A 23,025-nucleotide genomic window follows, 5' to 3' on the forward strand; every position below is an offset into this window, starting at 1 on the left:
GTATGCCGACGTGCGTACTCGAACATGTGCCCTGGTACAGTACAAACACGTTTAGTCATACATACCAACGAGCCATCGGCCCGTTGGCGAGAGAAATGAGACGTATTTATCGTTATGACGGTAGATCATCTGATGTTTTGCTTGCTATATTCACGTGGGATGACTTGACAGTACTGTATGGAGACCAGGGCACATACATAGTCTTGGTGGACATTACCTAGCTTACCTATGGCTTATACGTTTGGGGGACTCCCCGCCCTTTTTCAGGTTTACATTGGCGGAGTTCCGGGATCGACAGGCCGCGTGCATAGCTAATACTCAAGTAGACGATGATGAGGTCAGCACCATAACGAGGAGATACATGCACACGAGATTCTTCCAACACGCCTGAGTGTATGTCGAGTGTGTATTATATAGTAACGCTTTCCCTTTTTTTATATGACCGAGTCTGTCTGTATATCTAGAACCAGACTTTATAAACAAACAATTGTATCGTGAATCTCTAATTATTTACTGCAACATGGCATCGAGAGATTCGCCCAGAATCTCCTCGATACCCACGATCCATCGCTGCGTCTCCCTCTCGACCTCCTCGTCGTCATCTTCCTGCAGCTCGCTGATGTAGGGCAACATCTCGGGCAGCATGGCGAGCCAGTCCTCGCCCAGGCGTTGCGTGAGGCTTTGCTCGGCCTTGACGGCGGCGAGGCGCACCGCGGCGGTCTCGGAGCGCAGGTGCTTGAGTAGGGAGCCGTTGAGCTCCTTCTGGTGCTCCTGGGAGTCGGCCGCAGCCGCGAGCTCGACCACGGCGGGGACGAGGTACGTCTGGAGCTCGTGGCCCGGAGTAGGGCAGGGCGAACTGGGCGGCGAGGACGGGGCAGGCCTCGTTGAAGTGCGAGGGCGCCTGCCAGAAGTCGTCCTGGTCGTGCTCGAACGACTTGGTCAGGGTCTGCAGGACCTTGCGCCAGAGGTCGCGCTGCTGCTCCAGGTTCTGGGCGTTGGTGCCCTTGAGCACCTCGACGGAGGGCTCGAGGACGTACGAGGCGTAACTCGTGACGATGGAGCCGAAGCGGTCGAAGAAGGCGTACAAGAAGTTGTAGACGCTCTGGAGACGGAGGTTACGGCCGACGACATCCGACTTGGGAAGATCCGAGGAGGCCCAGACCAAAAGCTTGGAGAAAACGGGTCGGAAGGCAGCATCGTTCAGCTTCATGATCATGCGAATTGCAACGGCATTGACATGTTCCTCGACCCGCGCCAAACCGGAGTTGCTAGAGTTGGCGTTATCCTCAGCGTTCTTCACCCGGCGCAGATCGAGAGCAGCCATGAAGATGCTGGAAAGTGAGCCAACACTCTTGGAAATCTCGGCCTTGGTATGCTTCTCAATGGCCATCCCGAGGATGTCGAGATACTCCCTGATTGCCTAGTAAATGTTAGCAATTGTTTGTAATGATCATCGAACAGATATGCACTTACAGTGAAGCCAGTCTTTGACGCCACGCTCCAGTTGGTCTCAAGCGCAGTGAACATAGTCTTGCTATCAACACGCTTGGCGATAAACTGAAGACACTCTTGCCGCGTGTCGTTGGTTTCGGAATCCAGCTTGGCTTCAGCAGAAGCGCTGGAGATAGCAAGGACTTGTCGGAGATACTGCGTGGAGATCACGTAAGGGAGGTGCTCAGCGAGCGCGGTGATGAGCCTATAGGTTGCGCTGTGGAGTTTGGTGTTGCTTTCGGACTCCGAGATGCTCTCCTTCATATAAGCCAGACACTTGGAGAAGGCCGTGGGCAGAACCTCCAACATGCCATCTTGCAAAACATCCACGATAGATGCCAGGCACAAGAGTGCCATTTCGCGAAGCTTGTTGTCAGACTGGCCAAGACACTGATCGCCGGCGATGATCGCTGCAGCCGCAGTAACAGCCTCGGGATCCTTCTTGCCGTACTTCTCCGAGATCTTGTCAACACATTCCACAGCGACATACTTGTAGAGAATATCGTCGGTGGTACGGATGATGGCAGTGAGCTGCGGCAGGAATGCGAGTATCGCGGTTCTGGAGTTGGCATTCGCCTGGCTCTCTTGGTCGATTCGTACCTCGACAGCTCGGAGGACCTTGCGTCGGATGACAATGTCCGGCCGATCCAGCAGGTTCTCAACCGCCTTGATGAATTCTCCGATTGGAAGAAGGTTGAGAAGCTTGGGAAGGGTGTCGCCGCAACGCACATGCAGAGCTTGATGGGGTTTCAAGTTCTCCGCCAACGACAACAAATCTTCTAAAAGGGTGGAATACAGCTCACGAACCCTGGCGGCATCCATGTCGTCTGCTTCAGTGACTTTTCGGATCTGAGCAATCAATTTCTTGCTGGACAAGAGCTGAGGGGGGAGATCAAGCAGCGAGGCAGCGATCTTCTGGGGGTCCCGGTTGCTCTCCTCGCCGATTCCAAGAAGAGAAGCCGACAGACCGGGCTTCGGTTTGAACAAGTCGCCAATGAGATTGAGAAGCTTGATAAGCGAATGGAGCCCGATCTCAACAGAGAAGTTGTTGAAGATTCCAGTAGAAAAGGACAAAACGTCGGCAGTCGAGCCATACTTGTCTGATAGCATCGCCAGCAGCGCGAACAGGAAATCCTCCGCTCCAAGCGTCTCGAGCAGGGATATAAACAACCCGAGCCTCCTATGAGTGGGGATATGCTCATAAGCAGTGACAAAGCTGAGAAGGAGCTCCGAAGCACCTGCGATGGGGCTTTTCTTTCCCTTCCGGAGAGACTGGATCAGTGGGGGCACAACCTCCTTGACAATTTCATTAATGACATGTGCTGAGTAGTTGTCGTTGTTTCGGAGGGTAGAGCTCCCCATGAATGTGAAGATGGGCATAACGCTGTGGAGAACCAAGTTGGGGGCAATCTTGGCGAGGCTTGCGACCAGAAGAAGAGCCTTGTTTTGGACAGCAGGGCTGGATGATCTCTGGATGCAGTTGACCAGAAGGTCGCCATGGCCTCCGGAGCTGTCGATCTTGAGGTCCTTGCTGTCTTTGTGCGCTTCGAGGATAGAGAGCAAACTTTGGAGCACAAGGCTTTGCAGGTAACCGAGCTCTGAGCCCAAGATGGCTCGATATTGCTGCAGCTGCGACAACGTGTTGAAGAGAGGGTTGAGCAGAGACGGGTGCTTTCCAGCTTCTGAACCATCCACAAGTTGGAGGACAAAGGTAACTTGCTTCAATGCCAGGCTCAAGTCCGGCACTGGATGGTTACCCCTGGCGTCTGAAGTCGAGCTTGCGCGTCGTCGCTTGTTAGCCGGGGGTTCCGTTACCAATTTGTCAGTACTGTGCAATGTGTCCAAGAAGTGATGCAGAACCTCGGTTGGCAGCTCCACAGTTCTCAACAGATTGGCAGCCTCGGTGGTGATGACACTTCGCTCGTCCGAGGGAGCTTCTTGGGCAAGAGCCAGTAGTTTCTCGGCGGCAGCGTGCTTGGCATCAGACTTCATCGCAGGCCACATCTTCTGTATACGCTCAAACAAAACCTGGACGAGACCCTCTCGTGTGCATAGCTCTGGGTTGTTGATGGCCTCGAACAAGAAGTCCAAACCAGCATCGTCGTTCGCTACTACGATTTCGGCAACAGCTTTATCAAATGCCTGGGCATCAATATGCTCAACTTGGCAAAGGCCATTTGCAGCATCTGTCGACAGTGAAACCCACCATTGCAGAATGGGAAGTAGCATTTCTGTTCGGCTAGTACCCGAAACACCCTTCACTTGATTCAAAGACCGCAGGAGACGTGACTTGACGAGTAAAATAGGCGTTTGGATGACATGGCCGGCCAGACAGGCCATGACGGATAGTCTTGTGTTCTGTGACAAGTGTGCTTTCTTATCCTTGGAAGCTCCATCAGACGTCCTTGACTTGCTGCTGTTGAGGCTTGTTTGAATGACAGCGTTTACATGATCCGCGTTAAGGACACATTCTTCCAGTGTTGGGATTAAGACGCCCTGCAAAAACTTGCGGCTTGTTTCTGACGACATCCACTCGATCGCACTTGTAGACTCGTACAGCTTGTTGCCTCCCCATCGAGTCAACGTTGTGGTATCATTTTGGCCGTAGTGCTCATCAATGACCGCCAGAAGATCTGCAGCTGCGCGTCGTACCTTTCTAGCTGGGTCGTTGAGAGCGACAAGAGAATACGGTATAAGCGCCTGCGGATCATACTTTTCACACTCTGGGGACTTTAGGCGGTTCTTGACCATTTCCAAAGCGTTCACTCGTGCCAGTGCTGGGTAAGGACCACACCACATTCGCATGAAGAAAGTGAAAAAGAACGGGTTTGAGTGCGCTTCACCGTGCTGCAAGGGAGCCACCTCCTCGAACTTTGCTAAATGCTCTGGGCTTGTGACCGCAGTCATGTACACAGAGCAAATGTCAGCGAAAACGTCGGGGGGCGAAGACAGCAAGCAAGAAGCTGTTGATCCTGCTCCTGCTTGGTTGAGGCGGTTAAAGCCGGTTTCGAAATCCTCAGAAGGCGCAGACACCTGCTTGTCTCCATCACCATCCATTTGTACATCCTCGTCAGGCTGTGCGGTGATAGCTTTGGGCCTAATCTCCACATCAAGTTTCATTTCGAGCTCCTCGATGTCGACCTCGAGGTCTGCGATAGCCTTTGTGAAAACTTCACCATTGCTGCCGCCAGTGTGCGACAGCCTAACAATGGTTGAAGCGAGAGCATGCCGTGCTTGAACTTGCTCATCAGTTTCGCCATTGATCCTATGCGCGACCAACAGAAGCGACTTGAAGATAACACCGCGCTGCAAATCACTCAGGAGATCTTTCAAGATGATGGATTCAATAAGGGGAAGTCCACGGATCTCTGCCTTCTTCCATATCCGTTCAACTGCAGCGACGCAGAACCCATTGCATAGCCTCTCTGTATTGCATTCGCTAGGGAGCTCGTCAAGCATCTTTGGGAGGTCGTCGATGTCGAGTAAAGCCTTTGTCACTTTTCGTGACAGCTGCTTTGAGGATCGGTATTGCGCCAGAACGGATAGGGTCGCGAGACCTGGCCGGACAGTTTTGTTGGTCCACCCAATCACGAGCTGCTCCATCAAGGCAGTGATTGCTTGGTCTTGGAGGTTGCCCTTTGCCGCTAGAACGTACACCACGGTGTAGCACGCAACCTGTATCTCTGGAACGGCTTTCATTACCAATGCTTCACTCAAGATGGGCCCAATTTGGTGCATCAAATCCTGGTCGTTGGTCAGCTGAATGCTGCGCCGGCCAGAGCGCATCTTGTCCAGCATTCCATTGACAGCCTGGGTCATGAGATCCCGCCACAGGTTGATCAAGGCAACATGATGCTGCTGATGTCTGCATGCCTCCAAAGTGTATTCTGAGATCGATGCGAGAAATTCGGATTGGTTCGTCGCCTGAAGTACCAAGACAGCTTTTGGGGGCGCTGCCCTTGTGCGTACGTAGGGGTCCAAGAACCGGTACTGATTCGGCAAGTTTGCGGGAAGTATGGTCAGGAGCTTGACAAAGAACAGTTCGGTGTGGTATGGGAGGAAGGTGGTGATGAGGGAAACGGTATTATATTCGTGGATCCTGAAGAAGTTAGTATGATCCAAGTAAACAACATGGTCAACACAGGCGGGAGGTTCCTACTTGAATCTCCGTACTAGCCATTCGACGGAATAAATAGCAGGACTGATGCGAAGTCTTCCGCCAACGAGACGAAGGAACGAGTCGATCTTCCTGTCCAATTCTGCGTTTTCATCCGTGGTCATTTGCGTGCGATCCTCATCCCGGCTTTGCTCGCTGAAAAGAGTAGTGCTGAAAGCAAGAAACCGGCCATCAATTCGACATAACTCGTCGTATTCTTGGCGGCACTTGGTGTAGAGCTCCTGGAAGTTCTGGGAAGCTGCCTCTCGTGCACCGGATATCAGGGACTTCGCATGGGCTGCCTTTTGCGCCTTCACGTCGAGTGTCGCCTTGGAGCTGGCAGCTATCTGCTGCAGCTGGGCTGCAAGAGAAGTCGCCATGTTGCTGGCCTTCGTCTAGCAGCAAGTCACTTAACAAGTCGTCGTGATCATCGAGACAGTAATAGGAGGTAGGCGGTAGGGCGACGGAGCGACGATGCGACAAAGTTTAGAAAAGATCAGATAGTACTTTGCGCTGGCTTCACTATCTGCACTTACAGCCTTGACTTCCGCTTATCCAGGAACTTTTTTTTTGTTATCGAGATTTTGTCGGCCATCAAGTTTCACCGACCATGGCCCACTCCTAAGCTGATTGGCCTTTTATGTTCTTCTGATAAAATACCCCTGCTTCATTGCCCCACGTTCTGCCCCTCCAGGAGCCCATTATTTGGTACTAACAGCTGTGAGCTGCATGTTGTCAGAGCTTATTGCAGCATTTTGATGGAGGCTTCCTATTCCTAGGCGGCTTCTTCACGATCCTCGAAATGAAATGCACAAAGCAGACCGGCCGCAAGTTGGGAAAAATCAGCTTTCAATTTCGCAGGTAAACCAGACTTCAGTATACAAGTATACACAAGTAAATCGGAGAACATCTGTGTGCATTTTCGTTTGAGGCGTCCGAGCTTCTTCAAGTAGGAAAGGCCCTGTATGTTGGAGTGTGCTTCGATCAGGATCAGCCTATCCAATGAAGCATGGGAAGGCTTGTGATCAGTGAATGTTGAGTTCGTTCAAGTGCGTCAGGCAGATTATCAACTCTTATTCACTGAGGGACGGCGCCACCCCAGTCCCAATTCATTGCTAAACTCTCTCCAGTCGAATGCCTTGTCGTGATGCTCTAGTGCTGGCTTGTAAGAGCAGTCACAGCATTATGTCCTGACCATCAATCTGGGTAGGGTACTTTCTCTGCTAACAGACAGTACCTAGGTATGTAGTTAGTTACCTACATCACCATTGATTCCAGTTAAAGGAATAGCCAGCTGCAGCTGTAATTTTATTTAGATCGAACCTACAGTTTTGGTTCAAACAAACTAAGACGTTAAAGCCGTGCCAATTGCTGCCAAAACTTGACTGGCAGATCAAGCCTTTTTCAAGGTGGTTTTAGCAGCCAGTCCGACTGTGCCCATGCAAGTTGGAATATGGGCGGGCGGCGATAGTGGACTGGCTTCATGGCTGAAGTATCGCTTTCCTTCCACTTTAAGGACTTGACTGCTGATCTCGAGTGAATCCCTGCGCTTGGAGACAAATAAAGGAAGGCATTGGATCAATGTCAGAAGACAGACAGAAGGCGGCAGAACTATTTATGACCCTCCAGAGATATCGAAAACATGTGCCTCTAATAGATCCCTGCACACTGGGGAATTCCCAGGCAGACAGGCCTATGCACCTCGACTAGATTAATGGATATCAATGAGGTAAGTCCATGCCTCTCTCCGAGTACCGCTTCTCCAATTTTGTCTGGCTGGCGCATGGAGTGCGACCTGCCTCTGCCAGTCTATTCGCCCGGGAGCCGTAAGGTTCTATTACCGGTACGTCGTCCTGCTAGCGACAGTACTTGCCTCCTCCAATGTTCGGTGGTTCAGCACTGCCCAGCGCCCTTGGCATCAAATGTACCCTGGACCTGACTGTGCTCCCTCGAAATGACAACAGCCTTCCCCGTCAAAGCAACCGCAGCGACTCCGTGAACTTGAATTTGGTCCTCCGAACCACTACATCCATTATCAATAATCTTCTTGTTCCTGCTCTCCCCCAAACGTGTGTTTGTATTAATATTCTGCTCAGCACCCAACACCCAACCCTCTCGACTTGGCCTCTCTCCCACTTCGTTTGCCTTCGAAAGCGTCCGCCCAGCCAACTAACTCCATCCCACTTCTTGCCCGATTCCTCATTCCATCTGCCTCGCCAACCAGCCCCGGCACGCCCCTCGAACCCATTCACGCCCATTGTCCAACTTGGAACATTCACCGCGACATCTATCTTTGCAGATACGCCCGTAGCAGCCCTTCGCCTCCGGGAAAAAAAAGAGAGAGAGCGCGCTTTCCATCGTTGCACCGTAGCGTAGACTACTCTTGATTACAACTTCCAATATTCTCGTGCTGTGTGCCACACAGTAGTCCGAACACCCACCTTTCTACACCCAACACATCGCCCGCTGCCAGCTATCGCTTTCGAAAAAATAATACTGGTCACAGCAAAGGAACTGTTCTACTGACGCCCATCTTGACGATTCTATAAAACACGCTCGATCTACACTGCCTCGAGGCCAGCGCTCTGGTTTGATCTTCGGTGGTTTACATCACGTATTACCAGTTACTACATACGAGTACATTCCAGACGTTCAGCAGGCATCGTCGCTCAAGACCGAAGGGTCTTCTGCGATGAGGCGGAGGCGGTGGTCCTCATTCAAGGCTTCAAAAGATTGAGGTTGTACCAGTGATCAAGAATTGAAGGACTGCTACTGCTTGCGACAACTTCGGCAATCACAGCATTCTGCGCCGTTGGATGGGCCTTGGACCTGCACTCACGCCAGCTCAGCGCTCTGAATTAGCCATTGTGAAACCCCTTGACCCGGCGATCCAATCTAGCCAACGTCGACCAACGTACCCTGCCTGACCGAGTTAAGGGGCCAACACTTCCAGAAGATATTTGGCTCACTCTGGGGGTCGGGCATGGATTCTCGGTTCCCTGTCTCTCGTGAAGAATTATATAGTGTGCAGATGGACGTGAAACAACTACATCTGGTGCAGAACAGCCATGCCGAGAGACTTCAGCGTCTTGAGAAGCGCCAGGCTGACGATGCTGCTCTGAAGTCCGTCTGGAACTCGCCCTTTCCCAGCGCCCTTGGCGGAACCCCGCAACACGGTGCGTACCATTCTAAATACAGAGACGTCACATCTGACCTTAAAGCTGTAGGGCCCATGCAAATGCCGACAAATGATCTGTTTGACGACTTCGAAGAGCAGGGTCAAAACTTGTTGGGCAGCCTGCATCTAGACGCGGAGGACGAGCCGGCCAGACGGGGCGCGGCTTCCCGAGCCAATAGCGTCCGCTTCGACGAGAGCGCCTTGCAAAGCTCCAGCTGGGCACAGAATGGACGGCACTCGGGCGACTTTGGCCCAATCCGCCCCGGAAGCGGCATGGGAAATATGATGGAGCGAACCCTTTCGCACAAGTCAGATGGACGACATAGCTCGGCTGGCCATTCCGTTCACTCAGTACATTCCCATCATTCCATGGCTTCAGGTCACGCCAGCAGCCTTGGGCTGGATACCACGTTTGCCACAACGGGAACTGACGAGGACTCCCCGTTGGCGTACCCGAACTCCCTCCCGGCTTCATGTTTCTGGGCTCGGTGCCATCCATTGTACGCTGCTGGCTTACCCCTAACTTCGCTCATGACACACTTCTGTATGCCGTTGTGTGTTCCGGCTCTCAGCACTCGTCAGTGGAGTACTCCCTTGTCAAGGAGTTGGATCTCCTTGATGAGATACACCGTGATCTAGATGGTGTACAGCGTCTTCGACTGCCAGTTTATCTGGCCGAAGCCACGGTTACCCAACCTAATTCGAGAGCCACAAGCCCAGGACCTCAGATGCCGGAAGTACCCAGTCTGATGGCGAATTTCGAGGTCATCGGCTCAGATCAAGCCGACAACACAGAGACGAAAAAGGGCATCCAGATCTTCATTGGCAGTGAGAACTTGAGAGAGCACTCGGCCGATATCCTCCTTTCACAGAATCGGATGGTTCTGTATGGCTCTGACCGCGAGAAGCTGTCGGTGCCTTTTGTTCGGCCTGAAGATAATGGTGTTTTCAAACACATCCGTACCTTGGCGGTATTCCCAGAGAAGCCCAAACTGAACGCCACTGCACGACCATTCGTTTTTGCCGAGCCCAAGCAAGGCGCCTCGGAGGTCGGAACGTCAAACGATGCTGATAAGGATGCCTCTACGGGCCCTGACTCCCAGGGATTGGCGTCTCCGGCTTCGGAACCGCCAAAGAAATCTGGCGGTATTCAGGGCGTCAGCACAGCCTCGGACAGTGGGACTGAAAGTGATCGACAGGCCAAGGAGGTCGGCTTGAGCCAAGGTAGGCAACAAGAGGGAGCCAATGATAGCCAGTCGGAATCTCATAGTGAGAGCCATCGGCGGGAGTCTACTGCAGGTGGTATTTGGTCATCATGGAGACAGGGTACCTCGGCCAACGGAAGTGATTCGAAGGAGAACATGCCACTGAGTGGGTACCAGCCACCTGGCCGAGCCAGGAACATGAAAGTCCTCAAGCCGAGTAAGTCGGGCACGTCCTCCTCGGCGAGAACGGGTGCTGCGTATGAGCCGCCTAGACCGAGCAGTGATCGACGGAAGAGCCAACCGTTGGGAGAGGGTGCCTCGGCGGGCACGGTTCGATGGAAGCCGGACCGGGCAGACCGGGCTGTTAGCATTAGTGGACTCGATTCGAAACAGATGGGCGCGACAACGCCACGAGAGAACCGAAATGTGTCTGGCGCACCTCGAACTGCAGCCAATCCGGTCGGTGGTGCTTCGGCGTTTGCTTGGATGAGCAGACCCAAGACACCTGCTACGGCCACGGAGTAAGGCCTGAGTGTTGTTTCGGTGGGATGTCTATCCCTTCTGTCGCTGGGCCCTCATAATAGGCCATGGACGCTACCCCCTATAATAATAGCACAAGAAAAATAAATCAAACTCGGCTTTGAAGCTAAGAATCAATACAAAAGAATAAATTGATAGGAGAGCTCATCTATTTACGGGCATCCGCAATATAGGTGTGGAATAGCTGGTCGAAATGACGTATCCAAAGCTGAATGTTTGAGCAATCAGGGCGTCCTATGAGAGGCCCATGAGAGAGGCCCAATTGAGGGGGTGGGGCTTTCTATGGCCATTAACCCCGATAGTAAAGCGTAAGTCGTACCAGTTGTGACTGAGTCTACGACTAGTAGTCAACCCACTCACACTACATATACTACACGGCTCCATCGTCACTCGTATACTTCATTGTTGCCCACCCGCAGAGAATCGGGGCGAAGAACTAGGAACCATGCGCAAGCAAGACGTGGACTACTCCCTCTACCTGGTGACGGACTCGACCCCGGCCATCCTCGGGACCAAGGATATATGCCAGCTCGTCGAGGCCGCGCTGAAGGGCGGCGTGACATGTGTGCAGTTTCGGGACAAGAAGAGCGAGACCGGCGCCTTGATCGAGACGGCGCGCAAGCTGCACGCCATCACCAAGAAATACCATGTGCCTCTGCTGATCAACGACCGCGTGGATGTCGCCTTGGCTGTTGAGTGCGAAGGCGTGCATATCGGTCAGGATGATATGAGTAAGACTTCTTTTCCCTCCTTTCCCCTCTCTGAGATGCAGGTATAACAAGATGGTCGTGAAGTGGTCTGGGCTATAGCAGTGGTACGGGTAGGAGAGAACCTAGTATGTGTGAAACAAAACCTAACGTATCATCTGGACCAGCGTTGGCAACTGCACGGAAGAGTTTAGGCCCAGACGCCATTATCGGCGTTACAGTGAGCACTATCGAGGAGCTGGACACGGCATGCCGTGGCGGCGCCGACTACGTGGGAATCGGAACCGTATTTGCTACGCCTACGTGAGACTTCCGCCCCTCCCCCTTTCTATGAGTGCCCCCCTCCCCTCGCGTGCGGAGACTGACTGAGCATTCATGTATGACGAGAATAGGAAAGATGATACCAAGCATATCATCGGCATAGAGGGCGTCCAGCGAATGCTGTTCTACCTCTCCTCGTCCCGATCCAAGGTCAAGTCCGTCTGCATCGGCGGCATCAACGCCGCCAACGCGTCGCAGGTCATGTGGCAGAGCATGGCCAAGCAGAAGACGCTGGACGGCGTCGCGGTCGTGAGCGCCATCGTGGCGGCCGAGGACCCGGAGGCGGCGGCCAAGGACCTGACGCGGCTCATCAAGACGCCGCCGGCGTTCGCGGCCAACGTCAAGGCCGAGGAGCAGTACCGTTCGGCCGAGATTCTCGAGCTCGTGCCCGGGATCATCAAGGCGGTGCACAAGAAGAAGCCGCTGTCGCACAATATGACCAACCTGGTCGTCCAGAACATGGCTGCCAATGTTGCGCTCAATGTTGGCGCGAGTCCCATTATGGCTAACTACGCTGAGGAGGCCAACGATCTGGCGGCTCTAGGCGGTGCGCTCGTTGTCAATATGGGTACGGTTACGCCCGAGGGGCTGGAGAACTATCTCAAGGCTCTCAAGGCGTACAATGATGCTGGGCAGCCTGTGGTGTACGACCCAGTTGGGTAAGCCTTGCTATCGTTACTACTGCATCTTATTCACAAATACACTAATGGATATTTCAGAGCCGGCGCGACTGAGGTCCGCCGTTCCGCTACCAAGCGCATCCTGGGCGCGGGCTACATCGACGTGATCAAGGGCAACCAGTCCGAGATCGTGTCGTGCACGCCCGACGGCGCCAAGCTGCAGCAGCGCGGCGTCGACAGCGGGCCGACAGGGACCGATTACGACGTGGCGAAGCTGAGCGGCGTGGTGCGGGACCTGGCGACGCTGCGCAAGAACGTCGTGGTCATGACGGGCACGACCGACTACGTGAGCAATGGCAAGACCGTCTACGCTGTCGGCAACGGGCACGAGTACCTCGGCATGGTCACGGGCACGGGCTGCTGCCTGGGGACGACCATCTCGGCCATGGTCGCGGCGTACCCGCGGGACAAGCTGGCGGCCACGATTGCGGGCCTGCTGTACTACGAGATTGCCGCCGAGCTGGCGGCCGAGCGGGACGATGTTCAGGGCCCGGGCACGTTCGTCCCGGCGTTCCTGGACGAGCTGTACCGGATCCGCATGGCTACGGTGCAGGGGGATCTGGCTTGGCTGAAGCGGGCCAACCTTTGGGTCGTTACTTGATTCTTGGGGCAAAAATGAAACGTTATAGTGATACTAGTGCTCGAGCGCAGGTAGCCATGGTAACAGATGCTTGAAATAGTACGGAGTATACCTACTGTGACAATAATATATCGTATTCACAAGCTACATGTATTAAGTGACCTGGCCTGTAGGAAACATCCCCACTTGATGCAGACCATGGCGTTCTATCTGTAACCTGTAACCTGTAACCCCACCACCCGCTAACCCGCCGCGACCCCTCCATCATCCACTCCATCATTCACTCCATCATCCACTCCCGTTCGGCGTCTCTCCGACCTCAGCTTTGCTTCGCGTCTTTCTTCAATCTTAGTAAGGTTGATAAGAACACTGTGTGACTCTTAGCAAAACTTGAAAACAATAAGAAGGAACAGGTTATGATATTCTCGAGGTGCATACGACCTTTGATCCGTACTCCTAGCCAGCAACTCTCTTCAGTTGTTCGCCAGCATCGCATCCCGATCCCCATAAGCCGTTTCCAGTGCAGCAGCAGCATCAGATATTCGTCATCTTCCACCACAATGACAGACACCGTCACTCCGAGTCGGCGCATGAGTAAGTTCTTCTTTGCCCGTTGAAAACCTTCATGGTTGTATTGGTATGCTAACACATGTGTCCGAAGAGCGGCCCGCTATCTTGTCAGTCACCGTTACTCCCACCCTCAACGGAGAGTTCCATACGAGCCACTCACACACCCATGGCTGCTTTGGAATGCTGCTTCAAGTGCTGACCCATAGTTTCCCAGCGTATGCGACTTGCAGGACAAATTCCGCAACGCCATCTGGCAGTTCGATAAAATGTAAAGAGACCCAACATTCGCTCTTCTTCTGTCCGCATGCTTGAGGGCGGGGTGGGAAACATGTCACCTTGCCTGGATTATCCCGGCATGGATGAAAATTCTCTCTCACTAATGGGCGGGCCCCCGGCTAACGGTATAATAGTCTCCTGACCACGCAAAAAGTCCTCCGCGCGGCCGAGGTCCTCCAGATCCCCGTCTACGCGACGACACAGAGCGCCGCCAAGCTTGGCAGGACCGTGGCGGAGCTGGAGCCGCTGCTGAAGTCGGCCGTGTGCATCGAGGACAAGACGCGCTTCAGCATGTGGACGCCCGAGGTGCAGCGGCACTTTTCCGTCGAGCAGCAGCAGGACACGGGCAAGTCCGACGTCGTGCTCGTGGGCATCGAGAGCCACATCTGCATCACGCAGACCACGCTCGACCTGCTGGCCGAGGGCCACCGCGTCTACGTCCTGGCCGACGGCGTGAGCAGCTGCAACCCGCAGGAGGTGCCGGTGGCGCTGGATCGGTTGCGCGCGGCGGGCGCGGTGGTCACGACGAGCGAGAGCTGGTTGTACGAGTGCATGGGGGACGCGGCTATACCCGAGTTCCGCGATATTGCCAAGGTGGTTAAGGAGACGGGGCCGGATACCAAGGCGGCGCTGGGTGGGCTGCTGAGCCGGATGTAACTGTGTGTCTGTATATCAATACCAAAGGAAATAGAGGGGGTAGATGGACATATGGATAGAAGGGATGGTGGGATCGACCGATCATGATATCTGTTCGTTTACGTAAAGCAACTTTCCCACACGATTACACAGTGGCATGTGGTAGACGCCATATGCTTGGCCAATATGCCAACATAGACACCTGACGGCTCAGGCTGGTAGATGCGAATGATACATACCGAGCACAAATCTCCAGCCAGGGGCAAATTATTTTACGGGTGTGAATATAGATGATGACGCTGTTCAGGGGTAATCATAACCGCTGAAACGTTGCGTTTCTTGACACCCGCTGTTTTGCCTGTGATGTTAATCCCATTGATTATGACGACGCTTAGATACAGGCGTGGAATAGTGGGACAGGGAATCGTTGTTTATTCATATGGAATAATGGTTAGTATAGTGCTTAATTTTCAGTATGATATACCAGCCAAGTAACCGACTATTCCATACCTGCTGTTGCTACGACACCACCTTTACCGCTAACACCCCAACTACTGCTGCTGTTGTCACGAACTTGCTGCCCGGCGGGGCCGTCCACGCGCCATATCTCGTCTCCGACTTCTTTTTACTAACGCGCACCTCTCGTGCGGTGCTGGGAGACCGCTTGCATACTTCCCACATCGCACATATCAGGTTCTGCATGTTAACATCCCCTTTGCATTCTCTTGCCGCAACATCCACAGAGCTCTCGCCGCCGATTGCAGACTCTTCGTCCACTGTCTCGAGAGGTCCTGCTGCAGTACTCGTTATGCCCGGTGGGTAGTATGTCAATTCACCCTCCACCTCGTGGACGCCATAGCACAGGCCGTACGGGACGGTCCACGCCCCATACTCGCCCGAGAACATCATATATACCGGCACTCGCCATATCCAAACCTCGTAAATGCTATGGCACAGGCCGCGCAAGAAGCCGAGAACCCGGTAATTACCAACGACGACCACGAGGTCGTATACTTTCTATACAACCAAAGCACGACTTCCCGTCGATCTTAGCAAGAAACGACTGAAATTAGTAACGATTAAATAGGAACGACTTTCAAGTTTTCTCCATTATTGCCTTGTGTTTATATTACTATTTTACGAGGTCACTGCATAGTCACATCGCCATCTTCGCCGTCGTCGTCATCAACTTCCTCGTCTAATGGCAGTCTGCGAGCGCCAAAGCGCCGCTCCCACCATAATGAAGGGTCCCGGTCATCCACGAAGCCGCTAGCCCAGCGGCCGAGCTCGCCGGCTAAGCAGAGCTGCTCCAACACGGTGCCGTCCGCGCAGATGAGCACGACCCAGTCGTCGTCGCCCCTGCTGCCACCACGCCGTGGCATGATGTTAATCATACCGTTGTCCGTCACCCATGGTTTCCGGATGAATCGGGGCCGGCCACCGTCGCCTCCCTCCCGTGGGGTGCCGGAGATGCCGAAGTCGACGTCGGCGCCGGAGTCCACCAGTGACCCGACCTTCACGCCGTACTTGTGGCTTTGGACAGCGCGCCGGCGGGCAACGGTGCCTTCTTGGGGCTGCGCCAAGGTCATTAGGATGGCGAGGCGGTCTTCGATGTTGTCCGGATGGATACCGAGAAGCTCTTGCCTGATTTTGTAGGCACATATCGCTATGTCCTGGGTCCGGGCCGGCGCGAGCCGGGGCGGGCCGTCCTCTGGCCAGACGGTCGTTTCGGGACGTACGATTTGCCGGATGGTACGAGCGGTCACGGCCAGGTCCATGGACATATTGCCGAAGTAGTCGGGGGCACCAGTCCGTCGGAATCCTTCCGGCGCAGGTCGACGGTGGTGGTGAACATGGCGGTCTTCCAGTGGTCCTTGCTGTTGAACCGGGTGTGGCGGGCGCGGAGAAGGGACACCCACATCAGGGCGGAGAGCACGTCAACGGAGCTGATGTAAGGGTTCGCCGAGTCTTTCAATCCCCCGACGAGCACTGCAAGACATGCGTCCTTTAGTTCGGCGATGACCTTGGCGGGGAACTTGATGAGGCGGCAACGGCCACTGTGGGGGTATGGGTAGACCGGTTTGCTCTTGTCGAAATCCATTTCCGGGAAGAGGCCCTCATCCCACAGGCCTTCCATCGCTTCTATGTCGAAGTCGCAGCTCTGAGCTAGGTCTTGAGGTTGGACGTATTCTTTGACATCTGCCTCGGAAGTTAGCATGGAATGAATCCTAGGTAGTGACCAGCTAGCTAGAGCATCAAAAGACGTTACCAGCGTAGCCAGTGGAAGTATACTACTTACTATGGATGGCGTTTGGGTCTCGAGTGCCCTTGGCAAACGTTTCGATGAACATGGAGATGGATTGGCCATCCACGAGTGAGTTGTGAAAGGCGAAGCAGAGCACCAAGCCGCCCGAGCCGAGGAAGGTGGCCTTGAGGGTCATGGCCGGAACGCACTCGTCGTTCTCCCCAGGAGATAGGGGCAAGGCAAAACTCCTCCATCTTCCAGTGAGAGACGGGCATGTTCATCTGACAAAGCTCTGGGTAACTATAGTACTCATCGGCCTTCTTGCGGCAGCTGGCCTGGAAAATGCCATCGGTGATTTCGCGAGTAGCATCCGTATCTCCGTATCGGAGTGTGAGGCGATTGAGATCCAGGGGTAGGTCTCTGTCCGGTCCCACGTGGCCCGTCAGGTGCGGGTATGCCTTGAAGGCGGTCTTGAGCCCATGGCGCAGTGCGGAAGTGGCCTGGACACGTTTTGTCCTGTCCGGGAAGTCGAAGATGTACATCCTTCGGACATAATCCCTGGGCGCTATTGATCGTGTACATGTTAGCTAGGTGCGATCACGCGGTCGGGGGTGTGAGCAGAATAACTTACCGGACTGGTCCATGTCGGACAGGTGATGGACCAGCTTCAGCTGCTCCTCTGGCGTGCTGGGCATCTCCGTGCCTCCCATATTGCTGTCTGTTCCAGACATTCTCGATAACGATATTGGTGTGGCAGAGGTGTTCAATCGCGCCCAAGTCTGTCAACTGGTTGTTTTACGCTGCGCCAGGGACTATCCAACTTCACGAAGGCTAACACAGGCACACAGGGCTCGTACCGACCTGTCTTTAGCCGAGGGCGATCTTGGTGTTAGTCCCAGCGACCGATTCCGACGTCAAAGAGTCAAAAAGAGTCGGTTTTGTGCGGCGCAGAAGTATGTGCTGGGGGTTGGTGGATGCGATGTGTTCTGGTCTCGACGCCTTCAGCTCTGGCGGAGGAGAATAATTCAGAACTTGCTCATCAGACGGATTGCATTCACGGGCGGTGATGGGGTCAATTAACAACAGGAAACTGGGAGGCACGGTTGTGAACATTGAATTCAAGCAGAATCTGGGTTTATATAAGTGACGACTGTAGTAGCAATCGTCGATTGCATTCAATGTTTTGATGCCAGTGTTGCTCACCTTTGCCTAAATGTCGCTTGTATTCCATACACAAACAATGGGCAAAGAGAGAAGTGTCGACTTTTTGATTGTATCCGGTTCCAACACCGAAGGGAGAATTGGTCTTCCATATAGCTTCCTCTTATTTATAGTATCTTGGATTGCACCATCGTGGATCATGGGGTTTCAGTGCAGCAGGCACTTGTCGTCTGATATAATTGCTTGTACGAACCTGAATGACAGGAAAATGAGTAAACTTCAATCTCTGTACAATTCCATTTCTGCTGACCGTTATCTGACACCCGGTGACTACTTGCATTCTCACAGAAGCAGTCGTCGCTTCCATCATGCGTAATTGGGTTCCTGCACTGCTTGAACTGCCGACTCGATTCCTAACTGAAGCCATTTTACCCTTAATTATGACGGCAGGTCACTGGTAATAGGGGACTCAGTAGTATGCAGTTTGCGTGTAGCTCCCAAGCGTCCCCCGAAGTTTGTCATTAAAGGGGTTGCTAGTAGTCACCCTTGCGATGATTCAATGATGAGAACTGCTGTCAATCCCACCGACTTATCAAAATGCATTCCATTTATATCCATGCAAGCATCTTTCAGACTCTGATCAGACCCAGCCCAGTCTGGATGACTACTCGACTGAATGACATCAATTGCTATCCTCTGCAAACATTTGGCGACAGAATAGCTGGCGATGGAGATTAGCTGGTGACGCAACACTGATCAAAGTAGAAGGAGTGATGAGATACCAAGCGATGGAATCACTGTGTAGCAATGGCATAACCAGAGGCATTCTTGGTTGGTGGTATCTTCACCAAAACGCTACTTTGGCATCTTGAGCAGAGTGGTAGCAAAATGGTGACCGCCTGCTCCAGATATCCCAACCTCAGATAGGGCAATTCCCGGTGAAGCCAAATCTACTCGGATCTTTCGCACCCGAGGACTATTGAATATACAGGCAAAGTTTTTACATAGCATGCCGAGTAGCTGGGACGTATAGAGTTGCTGTTGCAGGTCTGCTCTCAGGGCTGGGTATTAAACTCTGCCCAATTGCTGCATTTACCGCATGTCATATGACATCTCTCGGAACCACCCTGCTGGCTCCCTTCGTGCAGAACTAGAGAACGTGGCCCCAAAGTCTATCTAAGCTTCAGACGCTCGCTCAGACGCTCGCTCTCATCTTAATTAGGTCCAGGCATGTACGTTGCAGTCGCAATCAATAGTCTGGCGAATCCATCGCCAAGAGCAGCATCATATCATGTAATGCATCACGCGGTCGCGATGCCTTTTTCTAAGGGACCGAATGGATCGGGATTTGAAAATGGGTGGTGACAATTGGATACGGGCGCTATGCAGGTCAACGCAAGAAGGGACTGCGGGCTGGGTGGCGCAACAGCAGCATTTTGTTTGGCCTGCCAGGACTCAGCGCAGCGGCGGTGACAAATTGTTCGGGGGCTAGGTCGCAGCTACCGATATAGGCGGCCTTAGTGTTGCAGGGGGGTTCTGCTTTAGGTAAGACGGAGGCAGGCTGGCCAATGGCGGACGGGGCAATTACCAGAGCGTGGCATGATGATGGTGCTGTTGGTTCGGCTTTTAGGGGAGTTGGGGACCATTGGCGACCCCTAGGGAGAACCCTAGGGACATTTCTGGACATTTCGGCCACCACTGCGACGGTAGATGCGTGCAAACTGTGGGACAGCAGGCCATGTTCCTGGTCCCTACCTGCCTACAGCGAGAAAAGCAGACGCCGAGAGTCCGAGGACATCCACTGCTGGATTGTCTGGCATGTAACTTACATCTTCTTACCTAGTACCGGCTAGCTTGGTTGTGCGACCTTCTACCGCCCCCGATCTAGATTTCATCTACCTACTTGTACCTACATTATGTACATACATGCCACACTACCTGACTTGCGATGGCATTGGATTGTGTAGCACATTAAACCTTCCGAGGCCTAACAAAAGTGTAATCTTCCCATTCAGCTGATGGTCTGAATTATTCAGCCCGGCATTGGACCTGCATGTAGTCGGCCTGGGCAGGTTAGAAAATTTCGAGAATGCTACTCGTAGAGGCGTAGAGAACCCGACCGCGAGTAGGATTGTGTGTCGCGGCGAGCGTCTTCATTCGCTCCTTCGGCCGATCTTGTCTGCATGTACTTTCATCAGAAACACCATCCCCATCTTCCGCGGCCCAGCCTCAAGTCAGCGAGCCAACAGGCGAAAAAGCCCCTCAACCCACCACCCCGGTCGCTTTAGTACTTTGGTGCTTTTTGGTCGTCGTTTTCCCCCACCGACCGGCCAGTTTCCCACGTCGCCGGCTAATAATAAGTAATACCATCAAACCGTCATCCGCTCACTGGTTTTTCTCTTTTGCTTCATACACACTCACACTTTCTCACTAAGAAGGGTTTTTCCAAAAGAGAAGCCACCCGTACCGAACCTGATCCTGAACCCTGCACATTGCCCCACCATGGATACTGTTCTTCGACAGTCCAAGGCCATGTGCCCTTTCCTGAAGAAGACGTCGACCACAACTCTCCGGGCTCTGTCCACCTCGACCCGTCCCCAGGCCTCGCCATGCGGCGGTACCATCTCCAAGCTGCAGCTGCTTGGTCAGCGCTGCCCCGTCATGGGCAAGGCGCTCGCCATTCAGTCCTCGCGCGTCGGTGTTACCGCTCCCACTGCTGTCGCTGGAATGCGCAGCTTCTCTGGCCACACCAAGTCGGGCAAGGCAAAGATTCACACCAGTCGCCCCAACGAGGCCAGGGCCGTCGAGGCTCCCCTCTTGACCGGTAAGTATATCCAAAAGGATATCTACCCCTTATCAATTGACCTGGCTAACAAAGTTGTTTCGCAAAGACCAATTCCCACCAGCTGCGCCTGCGCAGAAGCATGGTAACTCGAATCTACCCGGCCAACCCGCCAGCGACGATGCCAAGTTCAACTACGAAGGCTTCTACCAGGCCGAACTCGACAAGAAGCACAAGGACAGATCCTACCGCTACTTCAACAACATCAATCGCTTGGCCAGGGAGTTCCCCCGCGCCCACATGGCGAACAAGGAGGAGCGCGTAACTGTTTGGTGCGCCAACGACTACCTCGGCATGGGGCGGAACTCCCAGGTCATCAAGGCGATGCACGAGACCCTGGATGAGTATGGCGCAGGTGCTGGAGGTACGCGCAACATCTCAGGCCACAACAAGCATGCTGTAGAACTGGAGGGCACCGTTGCCAAGTTGCACGCTAAGGAGGCCGCTTTGGTCTTCAGCTCGTGCTACGTTGCCAACGATGCGACCCTTGCGACGCTCGGTAGCAAACTGCCCGACTGTGTGATTCTGTCAGACAGCCTCAACCACGCCTCGATGATTCAGGGTATCCGTCATTCCGGTACCAAGAAGATCGTCTTCAAGCACAATGATCTCGAGGATCTGGAGGCCAAGCTGGCCTCCCTACCCCTGCATGTGCCTAAAATCATTGCTTTCGAATCGGTATACAGCATGTGCGGCTCCATTGGCCCAATCGAGGCGATCTGCGACCTTGCTGACAAGTACGGCGCCATCACTTTCCTCGATGAAGTCCATGCCGTCGGCATGTACGGGCCAACCGGTGCCGGTGTCGCCGAGCACCTGGATTTCGAAGCGCATCAACAAGGCAAGCCCAAGGGAACCATCATGGACCGAATTGACATCATCACCGGAACTTTGGGCAAGGCGTACGGCTGTGTAGGTGGCTACATCGCCGGAAGTGCGAAGTTCATCGATGTGATCCGGTCCCTGGCCCCTGGCTTCATCTTCACCACCTCTCTCCCTCCCGCGACAATGGCTGGCGCAAAGGCCGCCATTGAATACCAGATGGAGTACACAGGCGACCGAAGGCTCCAGCAGCTTCACACGCGTGCCGTGAAGGAGGCTCTGGGTGCCCGTGATATCCCCGTCATCCCCAACCCGTCGCACATTATCCCTGTCCTCGTAGGCAATGCCGAGCTTGCCAAGCAAGCGTCTGACATGCTCCTTGAGGACTACCAGATTTACGTGCAATCCATCAACTACCCTACTGTTCCCGTTGGCCAAGAGCGCCTCCGCATCACGCCTACCCCTGGCCACAAGAAGGAATACCGCGACCACCTCGTCAACGCTATTGACGAGATCTGGACCAAGCTCGGCATCAAGCGCACCTCAGAGTGGGCAGCCGAGGGTGGCTTCATCGGCGTCGGCGAAAGCAACGCCGCTGCCGAGGAGCCCCTCTGGACTGATGAGCAACTCGGCATCAGCCAGCAAGTCGCAAAGGAGATCAACGAGTCTAAGCCAGCTGGCCAAGGCTTCATCAACACTCTGCTTGAGCGCGAGACTCAGCAGGCGGCCGTGAGCGCCGCTGCCTGAAACTCTTCCAATCCAACTAATCGCAACCTTGGCCTGGAGAAGAGTACGGGAGGGGAGCTCAGCGGACCCGAAACCACGTTCATTAGAGCGATGGGCCTTGTGTAACTGCAAACGTTCGAGTGATTGATCTTCGTTTCGACACAGACAGCCCTCAAAGTCGCACTATTGTCGACTCGGGCTTAGAAAGTAAATTCAAACTTAGCATGGGGCCAAGAAGCTACCATTACCTGAGATATTAGCAATAGAATCAGCGGAGCCTCCTCTTCTGGGGAACGGCTTCTGCCCATTCATCTGCACACTTGCTGTCTCCCATGTGTATAACAGTGATTCGTGATGCCTCGTTTTGATGTGATGTTCTAGTTGAGAATTGCCCGCCAGTTCAATCGGGGGACCGGTCTGTTGTTAAGGTAGGCTCCAGCAATGTTCTGCACTGATCATATGGTTCCATAGCCTGTCCATGGTCGTATGTTCCCAGCTGAGTGAGCTTGGATATATGAGACCGGCAAGTTATTGAACTCCATATTGACCTTGATTTAGTCTAGACATTTGCACGTTGAGATAATATTACTATAATCTCGAACTGCTAGATGGTTTGGCTCATGTCATTGTGCAGGATGATCCACTCCATGAGCTGAAGTCATAGCGAGCTCCAGAGGCCGCATACTTAACCAGCGAGTATTGTTATAGGTATTATTTTATATCAAGAGAGAAACAATTCTGGTTTTCTTTTATTCCATGTATAAAAAAAGAGGAAGAGGAGGCAAAAAAGGAAAAGAAAAAAAAGATACTCACAGTGCGGGATCGAAAAGTGACCGCAGAGGGAGTTGAACCCTCTTGCCTCTAAGTATAGGAATAAGACTACTACCGC

At 53.6% G+C, this 23,025-nt stretch overlaps 7 protein-coding genes across 7 annotated transcripts; 4 read left to right on the forward strand and 3 right to left on the reverse strand.

Moving 5' to 3' along the window:
- Positions 1-510: 510 nt before the first annotated feature.
- PG997_005092 (BP28CT domain-containing protein) lies at positions 511-6,027 on the reverse strand (the record flags this gene model as incomplete). The annotated part of the gene is made up of 4 exons (XM_066809407.1): positions 511-828; positions 872-1,420; positions 1,474-5,590; positions 5,651-6,027. The coding sequence occupies 4 exons, from the start codon at positions 6,025-6,027 to the stop codon at positions 511-513; spliced, it is 5,361 nt and encodes a 1,786-aa protein (XP_066673025.1).
- A 2,603-nt stretch (positions 6,028-8,630) lies between these two features.
- On the forward strand, positions 8,631-10,555 carry PG997_005093 (ubiquitin carboxyl-terminal hydrolase 19; the record flags this gene model as incomplete). The annotated part of the gene is made up of 3 exons (XM_066809408.1): positions 8,631-8,823; positions 8,875-9,369; positions 9,408-10,555. 3 exons carry the CDS (start codon positions 8,631-8,633, stop codon positions 10,553-10,555), a joined length of 1,836 nt encoding a protein of 611 aa, XP_066673026.1.
- Positions 10,556-11,015: 460 nt separating this feature from the next.
- On the forward strand, positions 11,016-12,879 carry PG997_005094 (Hydroxyethylthiazole kinase; the record flags this gene model as incomplete). Its single annotated transcript, XM_066809409.1, has 4 exons — positions 11,016-11,301; positions 11,445-11,580; positions 11,670-12,257; positions 12,318-12,879. 4 exons carry the CDS (start codon positions 11,016-11,018, stop codon positions 12,877-12,879), a joined length of 1,572 nt encoding a protein of 523 aa, XP_066673027.1.
- A 539-nt stretch (positions 12,880-13,418) lies between these two features.
- Positions 13,419-14,361, forward strand: PG997_005095 (Hydroxyethylthiazole kinase family-domain-containing protein; the record flags this gene model as incomplete). The annotated part of the gene is made up of 4 exons (XM_066809410.1): positions 13,419-13,452; positions 13,520-13,568; positions 13,643-13,696; positions 13,839-14,361. The coding sequence occupies 4 exons, from the start codon at positions 13,419-13,421 to the stop codon at positions 14,359-14,361; spliced, it is 660 nt and encodes a 219-aa protein (XP_066673028.1).
- A 498-nt stretch (positions 14,362-14,859) lies between these two features.
- Positions 14,860-15,246, reverse strand: PG997_005096 (uncharacterized protein; the record flags this gene model as incomplete). Its single annotated transcript, XM_066809411.1, has 1 exon — positions 14,860-15,246. One exon carries the CDS (start codon positions 15,244-15,246, stop codon positions 14,860-14,862), a length of 387 nt encoding a protein of 128 aa, XP_066673029.1.
- A 239-nt stretch (positions 15,247-15,485) lies between these two features.
- On the reverse strand, positions 15,486-17,316 carry PG997_005097 (uncharacterized protein; the record flags this gene model as incomplete). The annotated part of the gene is made up of 5 exons (XM_066809412.1): positions 15,486-16,217; positions 16,256-16,539; positions 16,640-16,830; positions 16,895-17,150; positions 17,217-17,316. 5 exons carry the CDS (start codon positions 17,314-17,316, stop codon positions 15,486-15,488), a joined length of 1,563 nt encoding a protein of 520 aa, XP_066673030.1.
- Positions 17,317-20,248: 2,932 nt separating this feature from the next.
- PG997_005098 (5-aminolevulinate synthase) lies at positions 20,249-22,157 on the forward strand (the record flags this gene model as incomplete). Its single annotated transcript, XM_066809413.1, has 2 exons — positions 20,249-20,570; positions 20,638-22,157. The coding sequence occupies 2 exons, from the start codon at positions 20,249-20,251 to the stop codon at positions 22,155-22,157; spliced, it is 1,842 nt and encodes a 613-aa protein (XP_066673031.1).
- Positions 22,158-23,025: the final 868 nt, after the last annotated feature.

Source organism: Apiospora hydei, assembly GCF_038363865.1.
Source record: "Apiospora hydei strain CBS 114990 chromosome Unknown utg000004l_segment0_segment0, whole genome shotgun sequence".
In the NCBI taxonomy this organism is placed as follows: Eukaryota; Fungi; Ascomycota; class Sordariomycetes; order Amphisphaeriales; family Apiosporaceae; genus Apiospora; species Apiospora hydei.